Below are 16597 nucleotides of genomic sequence, written 5' to 3'. Positions count from 1 at the left end.
CTTTCTAAGTCTTGCTTTTACCGTCATAAATATTCAAAATTTGAGATAATGGTATAGCTGACTTTAATCACATTAGAGGAGAAGCCTCTATTAAGGCCATTTCTGTTTTAATCCATAAGTGAACCCCAGGACCCGGCCCAGCTCACTTAGTTAATCAAAGCAGTGAGCACCAATCGCTGTGCGCCTGCTCTGTGCTGGGCGAGCTTTGTCGTACCCGTTTCACAAAGGAGAACAATGGGTTCAGAGAGAGGAGGTCATCATTGCCCATGGCCTCCTGGTGGGTGCTGGGGTCTGTGAGGGCCCTGGGCAGAGTTCTGCCCCATGATCTTGTGGGGAAACAACCCCAGAGAGCAGCCCCACCTTTCTGCTCTGGAGCCTGTCTCTAACTGCGGCCACATCCCAGGAGGGTCTGGGTTTGGGGACCCGCCATCATCCCACAACCACTGTGGGCTCGGAATTCTCTTGCACAGAATTCCACCTTGGGTCACCTTCCCTGCCCAGAGACTCTCTAGGGCCAAACCCTTCCCAGTGCCCAGGGACTCTCTGGTGGACGTCAGCCCAGGTCACCAGCTATAGGCATCAGAGAGTCCCTTCCCAAGTAGTTCCTGCCAGACTCCACTGCAGCCGTGCTATGGCCCATCCTATACTCAGGTCTTGTCCCACTGACCATGGGCCTTTAGAAGCCCAGAGAAGCTGAGCTCCCCCTTTCTGCAGGCCTACCCTGTCTGAGACAGAGAACATGACTCCTATCGGGGGAGCAGGCCAGTGGCACAGCAGACAAGGCAATCCTGTCACCGAATGGGAGATGCCATAGGCTCGCATCCCATGACATCCTGGACTCCCCTGGAGTCCTGGATGAGCATTCCAGCTTCAGCCACCCTGAAAAAAAAATCACTGCCAGTGGGGAGGACGGAACACTCCAAATTTCAGTCTCAAGTTCCTTTAGCCACTTGGAGGATCCAGGAATTCAAAATGCCCCAAACACAACTGTTCTCTCCCCACCCCCAGCAGCACACCCAGGAGGACGCCATGGCTAGATTGCTCCAATCCTATCATGCGTGGGAGAGCCACTGGCTGCAACCTTGCTAGCACCTTAGCTTTGAATCTGAAAACCAAGCACCAGATGATACCCAAGTGTGAATCAATGCCCAGGAGGAAGCCCACCTCGGGGCCCAACTGTTGGCTCAGGTAGCTCCCACATTGAGGGTATCAATGTCAGCCTTTAATCCCAGCTACCATATTATTGGTGCCCCCACACCAGATCTCACAGTAGCTATGAAAAGGATCTGATACTGTCCCAATTTACAGATGAGTAAAATGAGTCACAAGGCATTAGTGTGACTGACTCACCAAAGACACAAAAGCACTGAGCGTTAAGGATGCAGTTGGAAATGAGGCAGATCAGACTCAAGAGCCATACACCAAGCCCATCTGTCTAGTCCAGGGATCAATTCTGGCAAGTAAATGTTCCAATTCTGATTTTAAACGAGTGTTGTTGGTGTTGGTTTTCTCAGCACTGAGGTTTGCCTGGTCACCATGTCCAGACAGTCTCCACAGGCACTGGGATGACTAAACTAGCCTTCCTAGAACAGACTCATCTGCTCCTAGATTTAACCAGTTAATCAGAGCAACCAGAACAACACTGTGCCATTCAATGGCAATCTTAGTCCAGAAACTAGAAAATAAATATGAGCAAGAATGTCACCAATTATACCAGAGAGCTGAGCATACCAGCCATGTCTGTTGGCCTGCCACTCTGGAAAAGCCAACCCACCCTGCATGTAAGTATAAATCTTACTTGAGTAAAACCTTGTTCTTGACTTTTCTTAGTGTTACTCTCAGTCCTTCAACTTATGGGGGAAGCATGAAAAAAAAAAGTGGGCTTCAGAGGCTGACACACCCGGGGAGACCTGGTACCAGCTCTCTGTAGCCTCACTCTTCAGTTTTCTCATCTCTAAAATGGGGACAATTATGGCTCTCATTTAAAACGAATAAACTGAAATGCTGGCTTTCAGCACCCACCTCTGGGAGCTTTATCAGGGGTGTGGCAGGACCTCTGTTTGGACAAGGAGTGTGTGAGCCCACAAGGTCCTGCCATTGTTATGGGATAGACATCTATGTGCCCCTCTGTCCAGAGGCCACCCTGCCTCCAGGAGTGACTCCATCCTAAAACCAGAACCACTTTTGTCATTGCTGCCTCGCAGGAGGACTGTGTATGTTCAGTGCAGGGAGACCTTAGAACTGTTAGGGGTCAAACCCAGCAGCCTACGGGCTTGTCTGCAGCCTGCAAGGGTGTTTCGTTGGCCCACAGGCTGATTTCAGCAGCGACCAACTTTAAAATTGGGATAGCTCACACAAAATCTAGATTTCTGGGTCCCCTTGAAAAAAACCAGAAGATTCCCCAACGTGCAGCTCTCATTCCCATCGAGGCGATGATCAGCCAGAGAGGAGAGGCAGCTGCCCCCTGTAACAGACAAGTCACTCAGAAGAGCCGGAAGTGGGGTGTTTAGCCCCGCACACAGTCGGTGGTCAATAAATGATAGTTGTGATCATTACTTATTATTTATCAGTAACTTCCGAGCACGGCACTTACGTACAGGGACTGTGCCTTCTACTGGCCTCTCTCCTCCTGCTGTGAGCAGGGGGCTGGGCACACAGGGGACCTCATTTTGCATAACCTTTATGCGGGCGGAAGGATTCAAAGTCAGCATCCACACCCAAAGCCCTTACTAGGTGCCAGTCACTCTTGTAATTACTCACACAAGGTATTATCTCATTTGATCTTCAACGCAGCCCCGGCCATAATCACTAACATTGGGGAGACCCAGGCACAGCGCAAGGTCACTAAGCCAGCAAAGGGGAGTTGAGAATCCAACCCAAGAGCGCGTCCCCAGAGTCCACGTTCTCATCACACTCTACACACGGCAGGGGCACCCCAAGTGCGGATGCAGGGCAGGGCCTCACCTGCGTCCAGCCTCCCTCGCCGACCCCCCGGGAGCCAGGCCGACTCCGCATGCACTTACGGTCAAGGCCGTTGATGTAGCGCATGGTGACTTCACAGTGGCCCCACACGGCACTCACCACCGGGTACAGCTTCTTGCCCTTGAGGCCACGGAAGGCCACGCCCAGGTACTGGCCGTCCACGACGAAGCTGAGCGTGCCCTCGTCCATGTCCAGCACCACGAGCAGCGAGTCCGGCAGCGCGAAGGCCTCCTCGGGCTCCAGGAAGGCGGGGTAGGCGATGCCGGGCCGGTTCTTGCCATCGTGGTAGAGGCGACTGCGGCCCAGGTCCCAGCCCCAGGACTCGGCGTCGCTGCCCACCAGCGCCGTGTAGCCCACCGAGTGCAGGGGCGCCCGGGCCGTGGCGACGCCCACCACCGCGTGGGTGCCCCGCTGGCGCACCGGCCAGTGGATCTGCCAGGCGTGCAGCCCGCGGGCGTGGCCCACCTTGCCGCGGATGCCGTCGGTGCTCTGGGCCACCGGGTGCCGGTGGAAGGTGAGCCGGTCGTCGTCCTTGACGAAGACGTTGAGCGAGCGGTCCTCGGGGTTCCACGCGTGGCGCAGCTGCACCGCCGGCCCCGCCGCGGGCATGTCCAGAAGCTGGTCCAGCCGCGTCGGCCGCTCGGGCTCTGCTCCGCGCAGCTCCCGCTTGGCCGGCCGCAGCGCCGGCTCGCGAACCTCCACCGACTTGAGGCTCCCCGAGAGCTTCTGGCCCATGGTTCACTCCCGGGAGGGGCCCCGGCTCAGGCCTCTGCTACCTCGTGGGAGCTGCCACTCCCCGCTGCCAGGGATGGGCCAGGGGCCTGGGGACCAGGCTGCCGGACGGTCTACCTCCACAGCCTCTGCGGGGCTGGGGCAGGGGCCCAAGCTCCTGGAAGGAAGCAAAGGGCACAGGTTATAGCAGCAGCAGCGATGCCATGTATGCCCGTGCCTAGGCTGAGCCCTTACCATGCCTTCATAATAATGAATTAATGTATCTGGCACTTACCTAATACTTGCCATATGCCAGACACTGTTCTAAATGATTTACATGTATTATTAGCTTATATAATCCTTAAGCCTCCCCATGACATATACACGACTCCCAAATTATAGATGAGAAAGCTAAAAGAGACAGGGTACGTAATTAACCAAAGTCCTACAGCCAATAAGGGGCTGAGCCAAGACTCAAACGGAGGCCACCTGGCTTCAGCGTCCATGGCCTGTACGCGGAGCAATCCTAGATCATTTTCATTGAGAAATATGGACTAAACCCAGAGAAGTCAAGTGACTTGTCCAAGATCACAGAGGCTGGAGAGGAGCCCAGGTGGCATTTGATTCCAGAGGGCACGCCCCGTGCCAAGGCTGGGGGCACAGCTGCCTAAGACATGGGGGCCGGAGACACAGAGGCTATGGCCCCTCATCTCCTTTCCCTGGCGGCCCTGGGGAGCTTACACAGCATCTAAAGTGCAATCAGTGTTGAGAAGTGAGATACGGAGCGAGGATCCAGCACCATCACCCAGGGACATGGAGATGGATACAAGGCAACCGTCTGAGGATGGGGTGGGGTCTCCATGGCAAGATGAGCAGGAAGCAGGGGGATAAGGGAGCTGGTGTCCAGGCTCTGGAACCAAACAGAACTGCATCCAAATCCCTCTCTCCATCTCTCTGAGACTCCAGTTTCCTCAACTATAAAATGGAGATAAAACGCTTCCCCGCAGGTGGCATGGGAATCCGAGAGACAATCATGTAAAGGGCTGGCCTGTGGGCAGGCTTTCCTCGCTGGGCCTATCCGCTGGGCATCCCACCTGAATGGTTTCCCTTTGGAGGGGCAAGCTCTTTCTTTGGGCGTGTAAACACTGTCCACAGCATTCACTCCGGGAAACCTCCTGTGAGGCAGGATCCTAGTGTTCAGGGAGGAGCACTTGGCCACCATCACTAGGAGACCAGCCAGATCCAGGGCGCCTGGTGTGAGTTGAGATGGGGAGCTGAGCCCTGCAGCCTGCCCAGGGCAGAGGCATGTGCCCTCCCCACCCTGGCCTGAGAGTGGCTGGGCTCAGAAAATCTTCTACGGAGACAGACCAGGAGACAGGTGTTTTCCATCCCTTGCTCCGGGGGCCGTGGCCTCCCGCCCACACAGTGGCACGACTCCCAGCCAGAGTGCAGGTGGAGAGGGAGGGAAGCCTGCTGCCACACAGACAGGCAGAGATGCTGCGCATTTCTTCTTTAACCCTCCTACTTTATTCTCAACTCCCGTTTCCTTTCCTGTCTATGGTTAGACCCCAGCTTCAGTTCGTGCCCACGCCATCCAGAGAGCTCTGGCTAACGTTGAATCTGGAGGGATACCAGAACACACAGCAAGGAAAATTCACAACCCCAGACAGTTCTAAGTTAGCAGGATAAAGGTACGTCTTTTGATATCCCCGATCACCCACGGTAAGAGAGAAAGCGACACAGAAATGCAAATTCTATCTTCGGCAAAACTAGAGCACACTTGTAACCCGAGCCACAGCTTCTAAGGAGAGGCTGCCAAAAGCAGTGAAGGGCTGCCAGAAGCAGTGAGGATCAAAGGGGGTGTGAGAAAGCACCTACACAAGCCACCTGTGGCTGCAACACTCGGATAGAGCTGCCTGATCTCTCTTGCTTGTACTCCCAAAACAAAACAAAACAAATAAGGATTCCTAACCAGGAAAAATGGGAACAGGGCTTGTGGCCTGGCAATGGGAGCTGCCTGTGACACCCAGGTCACCCAGGAACATGGACGTGAACATAAGGCAACCACCTGAGGATGGGGTGGGGTCTCATAGGAAGGTCGGTGTGAGGCAGGGGGATTGAGGAGAAAAGAGGAGGGCAGGGCTAACACAGAAAACCACGGACCAGCCATCTTCACAGGGAGCAGTGTGTTGGTGAGGCAGAGCGGGAGAGGGGTCTGCATTGGGGGAAGGCTACAGCTGCAGGTCTCTGCTGTCTGGGTAGAAGCTAAAAGAAATCACTGCCACCGTCCAGTGAACAGTTACCAGGAACCTGAGAGCGACCCTGCTGGCCTAGAATGCTCCCACGAACCTCCCCTACATGCCTGCTGGCCTAGAATGCTCCCACGAACCTCCCCTACATGCATGCCCTGCAAAATGCTGATCTGAGAAGGTTCGCCCCTTTCAAAGAGCGACCAGCACACAATATAGTCAAAGATGCTAGAGGAGAAATCAAGAAGGAAAAGAACAGAAAAAAATATGGCAAACCAAGAAAACTCACCAGGAAAAAAAAAAGCTGTCACAAAGCACATAAAAATCATGACTACATTTGTAAACTAATTTTATGATCACTTTTTCAAAAGGGAGACAACTAGTACAGTCTTTTACAAAAATTAATGCATTTTATGTAGTCCTAAAGGCTACCTCCAGAAGAACTAAAAATACAAACCTTCCAGTTCTTAGAAGGAACACAATACAAAATAAAACAAACCATACCGTGAAAAGAGTTTGTTTTAAAAAGCAATGGAAGCAAAAAGACATAAAACTACTAAAAAGAAAGGATCCTAAGATTGGGGAACAAGACAAAACCCTCAACAGTATGCTTCCTACAAGAGACATCCCCAAAGCAAAGTGATTTGACAATTTTGAAAATAAAGGAAGAGCAAATATATACCAGGTGAGTATAGACCAGGTAAGTGCTACCTCAAATTAAACAGGCACTATTGCCTTAATATAGTCAAGTGAAGTTGAATTCAGGATAAATGGTTTCAAATGAGACCAAGAAGAACACTCTACAATAATAACGAATATGACCCACAATTGAAGATCTAACACACCAAATAACAGCACCAAAATTCAGAGCAAAAGCAACAGGAACCAGAAGGAAGAACAGACAGATACACCATAGAGGCAGGTGGTTTTAATTCACCTCTTTTAGCTCATGACAGATCAAGGGACCACATTAGGTAAAGTCAGAAAAAAACAAAATTGCATCATTAATAAGATGGTTTTAATTGATATATATTTCAAAAAAATTTCCCATATTTTAGGCCACAAATAAAACCTTGCCAAAAAAGCTGAAATAATACAGAATCTGATAATATAGAAGCAAAACTAGAAATTAATCACAAAATTATGGATCACAAAACTCTACCATGTGAACATTTTTAAAAACTCTCCTTTAGTCACCTTACTCTGTTTGTGTCTGTGTTATTTACAAGTGATGGGCTCACCAGGCGTATTAGGAAATTCCCCTTGGGAGGCAGCAGTGGTCCCGGGCCAACAGAAGTAGGCCACCTATTGCCGGAGCACCTTCTCTCCTACCACGCGCACCCTCGGTGCTGTTGGCAGACTGCTGCCACCGCCCTGGGTCACTGCGGCCCTTCTCAAGCTTCACGAAAACCTTCCCTTATTTTTCTGTGCATGACAGGGCTCTGTCCTGTCTCTCATGGAGCAGTTTTGCCAATTTAAATGTGACTACGGTATCAACAGTAAAATGGCTGTAAACAAACAAACAAACTCTCTTTTAATCAACCCAGATTTTAAAAAGAGAGGTCTATACAGAAATTCCAGAATACCTAGAGACTAAGCATAATAAGAAATATTCCATGTATTAGAATCTGTGGGATCTCACTCAAATCGTTGCTCAAAGGCCATTATGTCTGTCTTACTTATACTAGCAAATAAAAAAGCATAAAAATACATGAATGAAGCATAATAAGATAGAAAAAAATAGAACTAATCAAGCAATCTGAGCACTGGTTCTTTGGGGGGGGGGGGAAATACAGTACCACAAAAACCAAACCAATAAAACATATAAACCACTTAATCTACTCATTTAGTCTATATTTTGTTATCATATTATTAGTATATTATTTCTATTATGTTAATCTATCATGTTGCTAATATGTACCCTTGGTAGGATGTAATGAAATAAAAGATACCTCTATGGTTGTCCTCCTACAAACCTGAGCCTAATCATGAGAAAAACATAGGACAACTTCCATCAGAATACCCCCACTAGTCCTCCTCCAAACTGTCAAGGCCATTAAAGACAGCCACAGCCAAGAGGAGCCTAAGGAGACATAACAACCAAATATGATGTGATGTCCTGGATAAGATCCTGGAACAAAAAAGGACATTAAGTAAAAACTAAGGAAATCTGAATGAAGTATGGCCTTTAGTTAATAACAATAATCAATATTGGTTCATTAGCTGTGATAAATGTAGCACACTAATGTAAGATGTTAATAATAGGGGACACTGGGTGTGAGTATCTGGAACTCTCTGTACCATCTACTTAGTTTTTCTATCAATCTAAAACTAATCTAAATAAAGTCTATTTACTAAAAACATCAAATTAATTTCTAAATTTTAGATAATACCAAAAAAAATGTACAAAAACTTGAAATCAACTCTATCTCATTAACCAGATATAAACATTGTTAGTATTTGAATGTATTTCATTTTATCCCTTTTTTGTCCATAAAATATTAGTAAGTTTTCTTTTTAAAAATTGGCATCATGGGACTTTATTCAGGTTATCTCACCTAAAACTTAATAATTAACATGTTCATATATTACTAAATATACTTTAAATGCATGACTTTATGACTAAATAATAAACCTTGTAAACCACTTAATCATTTAAAAGAGAGGAGCGGAAGACACAAATACGTAAAATATGAAATGAAAATGTGAAATAACCAAATGGCATAGCAAAAATCACCCATAAAAGAAGTTAGACTTGTTTGTAGTTTTAAAATGGGGAGATATGTGCAACACAAATCATAAATATGACAAACTCCTACAAATGAGTCTGAGAGATCAACCCAAATACAAAATGTGACAGGATACTACAAACAGTTCACACACAAAAAACAAACAGCTTCTTTGAAAAGATGATCTATCTACCAAATGCGTAATAAAAGAGAAACAAACTCTCAGAACTACAATGAAATGCCCTTTTGGTGTATTAGTGAAGATCAAAAAGCTGGACAACACTTTCCTGGAAAAGCAGGCAGGTTCCTACATTGCTAAATTGAAGGTTAAATGATGTAACCTCAGTGAACGGCAAATTAGCACCATCGCTCAGAATTACAAATGCACACACCCTTGACCTAGCAAGTCCACTTCCAGTATTTATTCAGATATGCTCTCAAATGTGCAAAACTTCATATATATGTATATATGTGTATATGTAATATATATCATGTATGTATTGTATAATATATAATATGTAATACAAATATATATAAATTACTACATGTGTCACATATATAAATATGCAAGAAGTTCTGCTTTTATTGCATTGAAGACTGTAAATGATAAGACTATAAATTATGGCAAATCCATATAAGAGAAAACTATGCAGCTGGAGAAAAGAAGGTACTGATATGGATAGATGAAGTCAAACAAACAAGGTGCTGTGTCCAGTTTGCTACCATTCATTACTGTGGAGGGAGAGGGCGGGGCGAAGGAGTAAGAGGGAGGAGAGAAGAAAGGGAGAGGGAGAGGGGTATTTAACCCAAAGGGTTTCATCCAGCCCTTGAGACTCATCCAGGTTATGAGAAATAAGATAACATGTGAGCCCTAGCCAGTTTGGCTCAGTGGATAGAACATCGGCCTGCGTACTGAAGGGTCCCGGGTTTGATTCTGGTCAAGGGCATGTACCTGGGTTGCAGGCTCCTCCCTGGCCCTGGCTCTGGTCAGGGCTCATGCAGGAGGCAACCAACATCAATTTCTTTCACATAGAAATTTCTCTCTGTCTTTCCCTCTCTCTTCCACTCTCTCTAAAAATCAATGGAAAAATATCCTTGGGTGAGGATTTAAAAGAAAAAAGATAACATGTGAGACTCAATCAGTTGAACCAGCACACTCACCCAGCACACTCACGCTCTCCGGAAGTTTGCACAGACTGCCCAAGGGCATCTGACTGAGAGGTCAGGGGGCTTGGAATCTGCCACTTTTGTAATTCACTTAAAGGCACCTCTGCTGGAATTCTAACAGACCAGGGAACTAGGCTCCAAGAGGAAGCAGCCTGACCAAAGTCACACAGGCAAAAGCCAGCAAGGCTGCTCCCACCCTAGGTAGCCCGAACCCAAAGTCCCCACTGACTCTACTCCTCCGAGCTTTCTCCATCGCTAACCTTAAATATACGTACTCACTCTGTGCCAGGCGGCGTGACAGCTGCTTCACAGGAACTACGAGGCATGTACCCCTTTATTCAAAAGAGGAAACAGACTCCCAGGGAGAGGTTCCCAGTGAGTGGAGGGCGGGGGTGGACCCCAGGGCCACAGTAGGACGAGCCTGCGCTCTACCATCCTCCTCCGCGCTGTTGGAACAGAGCCTCTCCATGGTGCCCACACTGGACATTCCTAAGGGAAAGGTCCCCGACCATGCCAGCTCTGTTGCTGTGGAAGAGACGACCTGAAGGTGTGTGAAAGCAGCAGCCAGGCAGCAGCTTCAGAGGAGACCCATGCGGGGTCATCGAGGGCAAGGCGCCCTCCCTCCTGGCTGCAGCCTCAGGGCCTCAACGCCTCTGCCACCATCAGTGGCAGGCGGGGATCCTGAAGGCTGCCCACACGGGGGACATGGCCAGGTGGGCATATAACAGACAGCCCCTTTGCTGCCCCCCTCCCCCCAGACAGGGACCAGGACGGAGTGTTCATGTCCACTAAGGAAAACTAGTGACATCACAATATAAGGAAGGGCAGGCAGGGGTTGAATTCCTGTCTGTCCACTGGGCCTGGGCAAGGAGTTAACCTCTCTGGGACGCATCCGAAAAGTGTGGCTAACCATGTGCTAACCTCGCCTGCCTTTGCAAGGATCAGGGCTGACATCTGCGAAGTCTGGAATGGCACAGGGCACCCAAGAGGCACCCAGGGAATGTTAAGTGCTGCTTTCAACTGTGTGCGTCCTCCAACATTGCCCTCTCTCCATCTGAACGCATCCTGAAGAAACAACCATGGGTGTGCGCCAGGATTCAACTACCAAAGAACCTGTCAAGGGCAACAGTCAGGATCAGAATCAAGAAACAGAATGACCAGCCCAGCCGGCATGGCTCAGTGCTTGAGCGTTGACCTATGAACCAGGAGGTCACAGTTCGATTCCCGGTCAGGGCGCATGCCCGGGTTGCGGGCTCGATCCCCAGTGTGGGGTGCGCAGGAGGCAGCCAATCAATGATTCTCATCATCGATATTTTTATCTCTCCCTCTCCCTTCCTCTCTGAAGTTAATTTAAAAAATAAAAGAAAAAAAGAAACAGAATGACCAGCTGGAGACAGGGCCAAGGCTGGAGCTAGAAGACAGGAAGCCACAGAGTCCCAACTCCTAACCTGGGTAAGTCACAGGTAAGTCTTCATGTCTTTGTCCAGGTGTGTGGGGCCCTGAGTCCATCCTTCCTCCTCTCCCCAGTCCTGCCTGAGAGCCCCACCTCCTCCAAGAAGCCTGCCCCATTCCACTAGGCCTCCAGGTGCCTGCCCCATACCCTGTGCACTGGGCCAGCCAGCACTCCCTGGTCCTGCTCATCTGCATTTTTCTACCTGGAGGGGCACTTCTCTGAGGACAGGGAGCCTTCACCTGGGCTTCCTCGCTCCCCTCCGCAGACACAGGCTCAGTACTTTGAAGACAGGGTCGAGCACACGTGTGGGTGTGGAGAAGCGACGCTGGGCTTCAGGGAGGTCTCGTTGTCTGCTCTCTTTAGTCCCAAGTTGGGGACACCGGGCCCAGTTCTGCCACTGACACAGCCTCTGGGCAGCTGACTCACGGCTGTAGCCAGTCCGCCCCTTTGTTAGACACCACTGTGCACCCTTCCTGCTTCCAGTCCTCCTTCGTTTGTTCAAAAGACACTCAGTGAATGCCTGCCATGTGCCAGGCTGGCGAATCTATGACACGCATGTCAGAGGTGACACGCGATCTCATTTTTTTGGTTGATTTTTCTTTGTTAAATGGCATTTAAATATATAAAATAAATATCAAAAATATAAGTCTTTGTTTTACTATGGTTGCAAACATCAAAAAATTTCTATATGTGACACGGCACCAGAGTTAAGTTAGGGTTTTTCAAAATGCTGACACGCGGAGCTCAAAAGTTCGCCATCACTGTGCTAAGAGCTAGGGACACAGTAGTGGCCAAGTCAGGCTCAATCCCTGCCCTCTCTCTCCAGCCAGAGGGAGTGGGCGCTTGTCACATTTCTCTTGGTCTCCACCACAGCTCGTGGCCCGGGGCCAGGATCAGACACGGCAGATACAAGAGAGTTAACTTCCTGATAGAAATCACATTATCCCTGAGCCCAGTGAGCCCAGGGCACACTGAGCAATGCCTAAGGCGCCTCCCTCACATTCCCCCCAAACCAAACTCACTGTCCTCCCCACGCTTGGAGGGGGATGCTTAGTGACATTATCCGGAAGGATCCGTCCCAGGACTTCAACGACGGCAGAGCAAGAACACAAAAACTCAGATTGCCCATGGCCCTTCCCAGGCCCCTGGCGGGTGTTGCAGTTCAACAGGGAAATGAGGAGACACGAAGCATTGATGTCGCAATGCTTCAGAAGCCTCAGCTGCTTGCACAATGTGACACTCAGTCTTCAGAGGCCGAGGACTCGGGACCCCCTTCTGGGAGGCCTGTCTGGCTGGGCTCGCCCAGGCAGGGGGTTTGCCAGGCGACATGACTGCTGCAGGAACTGGTAATGATGGGGTGTAATGCCCTCCCCTCAGCGCGGCCTTTGGCTTCAGACTTGCTGGGGTGGTGGGTGGCTGTGGGTTTCATTCCTTCTTTTAAGCAGAGCAATGCTGCCTCCGCGGGTCTGAGGCCACAGGAAAGACTGAGACCCTATCACTTCCCTCGAGGGAGAGCTGACTCCGAAGGGGCCGGACCCAGTTACAGGTCTGAATAATGAATGACAAGGACTGTAAAAAGCAGTGCAGGTTAATACCACTTGAATTCCTCTAATAGACTGCATACCGCTTTCAAACACACGCTCCAGCACTGGTACAACGCAAAGCCGATCGAATCACACTCCCTGCTTGAGATCCTCCCGTCTCTCCACCGCTTTCCGGATCAAGTGCAGACTCCTGACCCTACCCCTCCCCAAACGCTCACCTGTGCTCCCCCAGCCCATCTTCCTCCGCGAACCCCTTCACCATCTGCCCACCCACATGCCCTGACATGCTGCCGCCATTGTTCCTTCCCTCTCCCTGCTCACCCCCACACTGCACACATCTGGGTAATTCATTTGCCTGGGGTATCAAGGCCTCCCCCTGTTCTCAGAACCCTGTACCTGTCTCCGTCACAGACGAATCACAAGAGGCCGTGATGTCTTCTTAGCTGTCTCCCTCCCACCCGCCGGGGGAACACACAGCGGGGCTGGGTCTTCTCACTGGAGTCCCCAGGACTCGGCGTGGCTCTGGCCCAGGGAGAGCGTCTACACAGTGCACAGGCCTGAACGAATGGATAAAAGCCACCTGCTGCCTTAGAAAGCACTCCGCCGAGACATGAACTGGGAGCACAGAGCTCCGGGAGCCCCGTCTTCATTCCTCATTTTCGCCTACGTACCTTTGTAAAGAAACAATGATGCCTACGTAGACTGGGGTTTTTAAAGATTTTCTTAGTACAAATATTAAGCAGAAGAGCTGTTTTATGAAAAGATGCTCATTCAGAATGAACCTGCCAATGATGAATGAGCTAAAGGACCCCCAGGTTTTATTCACAGGCGTCCATTAGCGTTCCCCCTCTAGACGCAGGCACAGAGCTCACCCTGCAACTGGCTGGGCAAGCCCTTTCTTCCCAGGAGCTCACAAAGAGAGCCATCTGTCCAGGTCCAGGTGCGACTGTCTCACGCCTGTCTTCCTGGAGCTGAATCAATGAGGCTTCCCCGGCCTCTCCTTCTCGTGGGGTTTCCATGGGAATCCTCCCACGCGTGACTGAGCCAGGAGCCCCCAAGGCGGAAGCTCGGGCTGTCAGCCAACAACAAGAGCAGGGGATGGGCAGAGGAGGTTTGCAGGCCAGCATGCTCTGCAAGGTCATTTGAAAGAGACACACCTTCCTGGCAGGCCTGGTCCACGCTGCAGCTGCCCCTGTGCCCAGAGGGCTACCCCAGGCACATGTGGGTGGGTCTGCAGGACAGCTGGTCTCTGGGAGGCCCAGCATGGCTCAGGCTGGAGCAAAGCTGGAGGAGTGGGGGTGGGGGAGGGTGCTGCATAATGCGACCCTCTTGGGAAGACTCCTATGAAGAAAACACACGAATCTTCGTGTCTAGCCCCTCATTTCTCTCCCAGGCTGCACTACGCCCCGTTGGTATAACTGGTTGTCTGAAAACTCGGATGCCTGAAAGAAAAGCGAACCTATTCATGCCTCAGACTTGATCTAGGCTAACATAATAGGGATCTGCTGGGAATTCTGAAGGTCTCTCTGGTAAGCCTGACGGGTCTCTGAGATCATTTTTGAGATACCAATCATTGTTGAGATACCAGGGGGGAGACTAGAGAGGAAGAGGGGATGGTGAGGAAGCAGGGAGCCAGGGGGACCCAGAGAGAGAGAGAGAGAGGCAGCACCAGGTGGGAGCCACTCGACCCCAGGAACCTGTGTGACTTGCATATCCCACAGGGTGTGGGTGACAGGTCAGATGTCTCTGTGGCCCAACTCACTGGATCGAACTGCACTTTTTCCTGGAGAAGGCAGAGCTCCTGGCTCACCCCAAATGACATTCCACAGGACGAACAGCCAGGTGGGCGACTGTGGAGCAGCTCTGGGCCTCTTCCTTTGGACATAACGGCACATGATGGTGTAGGGCTCACAGCAGCTTCCTGCCACCTCTTGGCTCCAGGGACCACCTTGCTTGCCCCATAAATGGGGTACCCCTTAGGTCACATCTTCAGTCTCTGCTCCTCTCTCTCTCTCTCTCTCCATGTCTCATGGCTTGATTGGCATTCCCAGCCCTTGCAGATTCTCCCAAATCGGGTCTCCAGCCCTGCCTTCTCTCCTCAGCACCCAGCGATCTAGAAGCCTCAGGGCACCCCAGACTAGGGCTCCTTCAAAAGACCTTGTAAAGCCAGCTGGCTTCTTTTTCACCATAAGCCTCCACCCTCTCCAGATGTCAGACATGGAAACACCCACTGGCACCTCAGAATGCACACCCCAGGGCTGACCTCAGTCCCTTCCCTCTCTGGCATACCAGGTTCCTCTCTGCACATCCCTGCGCCTGCCATGGGTCCCCCCTCTCTCAGTCTCCCTCACTCAATGTCTTCCACTTCCCTGGCCTGGATTACTGCGATGGTCTTCTTACAGGGCTATGGGGCTCCAATCTGTGCTCCCCAACCCACCTTTCCTGCAGCCCACCTACCTTTTCTTTCAACTCTCCAGGTGGCTTCTCCAAGAAGAAGCTGCACCCCTTAGCTTAGTGCATAAAAGTACTGTTCTTGCTTATTTCTCCCACACCCAGTCTCCCTGCATGGCCCACTGCAGGCCAGTCACGCCAGACTCCCCAGGCACCACACGCCTTGGTGTCCCGGGAGCCTTCCCACCTCCTCTTGCCTGACTGACACTCATTAATCCCTACCCCACATCCAAGCAGGCCAGCAGCCTCCACAGCAGCCCTCCTTCCTCCTGCATCAGTCTTTGAAATAAAATAGAAATACAAACTGGAAAGATGTTTAAGTGGAACAGCTGGCAAGTTGAATTTTGTTTGTTGTTTGCCAAATGTAGTTTAAATTTCATCTATTACTACTTTTCAGGAAGAAAAAAATAATGAAATCAGGGCCCTGGCCGGAGAGCTCAATTGGTTAAAGCTCATCCTGACATGCTAAGGTTGTGGGTTTGACCCTCAGTCAGAGCACATATAAGAATCAACCAATGAATGCATAAATGAGCGAAACAACAAATCTCTCTCTAATCAATAAAAAAATTATAAAATAAATGGAATCAATCAGAGGGCTATGCCCTTGTGTAAAGCATGTTTATATTACGCCACCGATACTTTGTCTTTCTAAGAACTCCATAATCAGTAGTGCTTAAAATAAATGAAGGGTTTGGAGGATGAGGAGGGATTCCCCATCAGCCTGAGTGACAGAAGCTGCAGGATTTGGTTGGAGGGTAGAGGCTCCCAAATGGGAAAATCTAGTGTCCTGATCCCCTCTTGCCCAGGTGCAGGGTGCAGTGACCAGCAGGGAAGAGGGCGGGCAGATCCTGAATTCTAACAGCGTTTACCCCAGGCTCAGCGTTACATTTTAAGTCTTCCTGATTTAGGCTCATCAGAGTGCAGGGTGGTGGAGGGAGCGGGGGAGGGGATGTTGGGAGGATGGGGACGAAGATTCCTAGAGAGGAGAGAACTACTCTCACCCCCACCTCCAACCTCCTCCAGAGGAGGAAACAGAGCTGGGAGAGATCACAGTACTTGCCCAAGGTCACACCACAGGCGGGTGGTGAAGGCAGAATTTGAACTCGAGCCTGACTCCAGAGCTGGGATCCTTCCACCTCCTGGTGACAGCGGTAGGGAAGCGCCCTCCTCTCCCTTCCAGTCGGGAACAGCCCGGGCTGCACGCTCCGACTGCGGGGAGGTGGGGACAGCCTCTCCCCCCCACCTCCCTCCCCGCCCCCGCTTCTCCCCGCTAGGGCCCTCGGTGGGTCCCTGCGCCAACCAGGCCGACAC

At 50.5% G+C, this 16597-nt stretch overlaps 1 protein-coding gene across 4 annotated transcripts in view; it reads right to left on the bottom strand.

The window, feature by feature from the left end:
- Positions 1-16597, bottom strand: part of SPSB4 (splA/ryanodine receptor domain and SOCS box containing 4) — an 81241-nt gene that overhangs the window by 63277 nt on the left and 1367 nt on the right. For all 4 annotated transcript variants that reach the window (XM_023749588.1, XM_006083764.3, XM_023749587.1 and 1 more), the window contains exon 2: positions 3024-3871. In XM_023749588.1, the coding sequence (XP_023605356.1) occupies positions 3024-3717 (694 nt within the window). In that variant the 5' untranslated portion in view covers positions 3718-3871. The remainder of the gene's footprint in view (positions 1-3023; positions 3872-16597) is intronic.

The sequence above is a fragment of the Myotis lucifugus genome, unplaced genomic scaffold, assembly GCF_000147115.1.
Source record: "Myotis lucifugus unplaced genomic scaffold, Myoluc2.0 scaffold_8, whole genome shotgun sequence".
Taxonomy (NCBI): domain Eukaryota; kingdom Metazoa; phylum Chordata; class Mammalia; order Chiroptera; family Vespertilionidae; genus Myotis; species Myotis lucifugus.
This window is presented reverse-complemented; position numbering and strand designations above follow the sequence as displayed.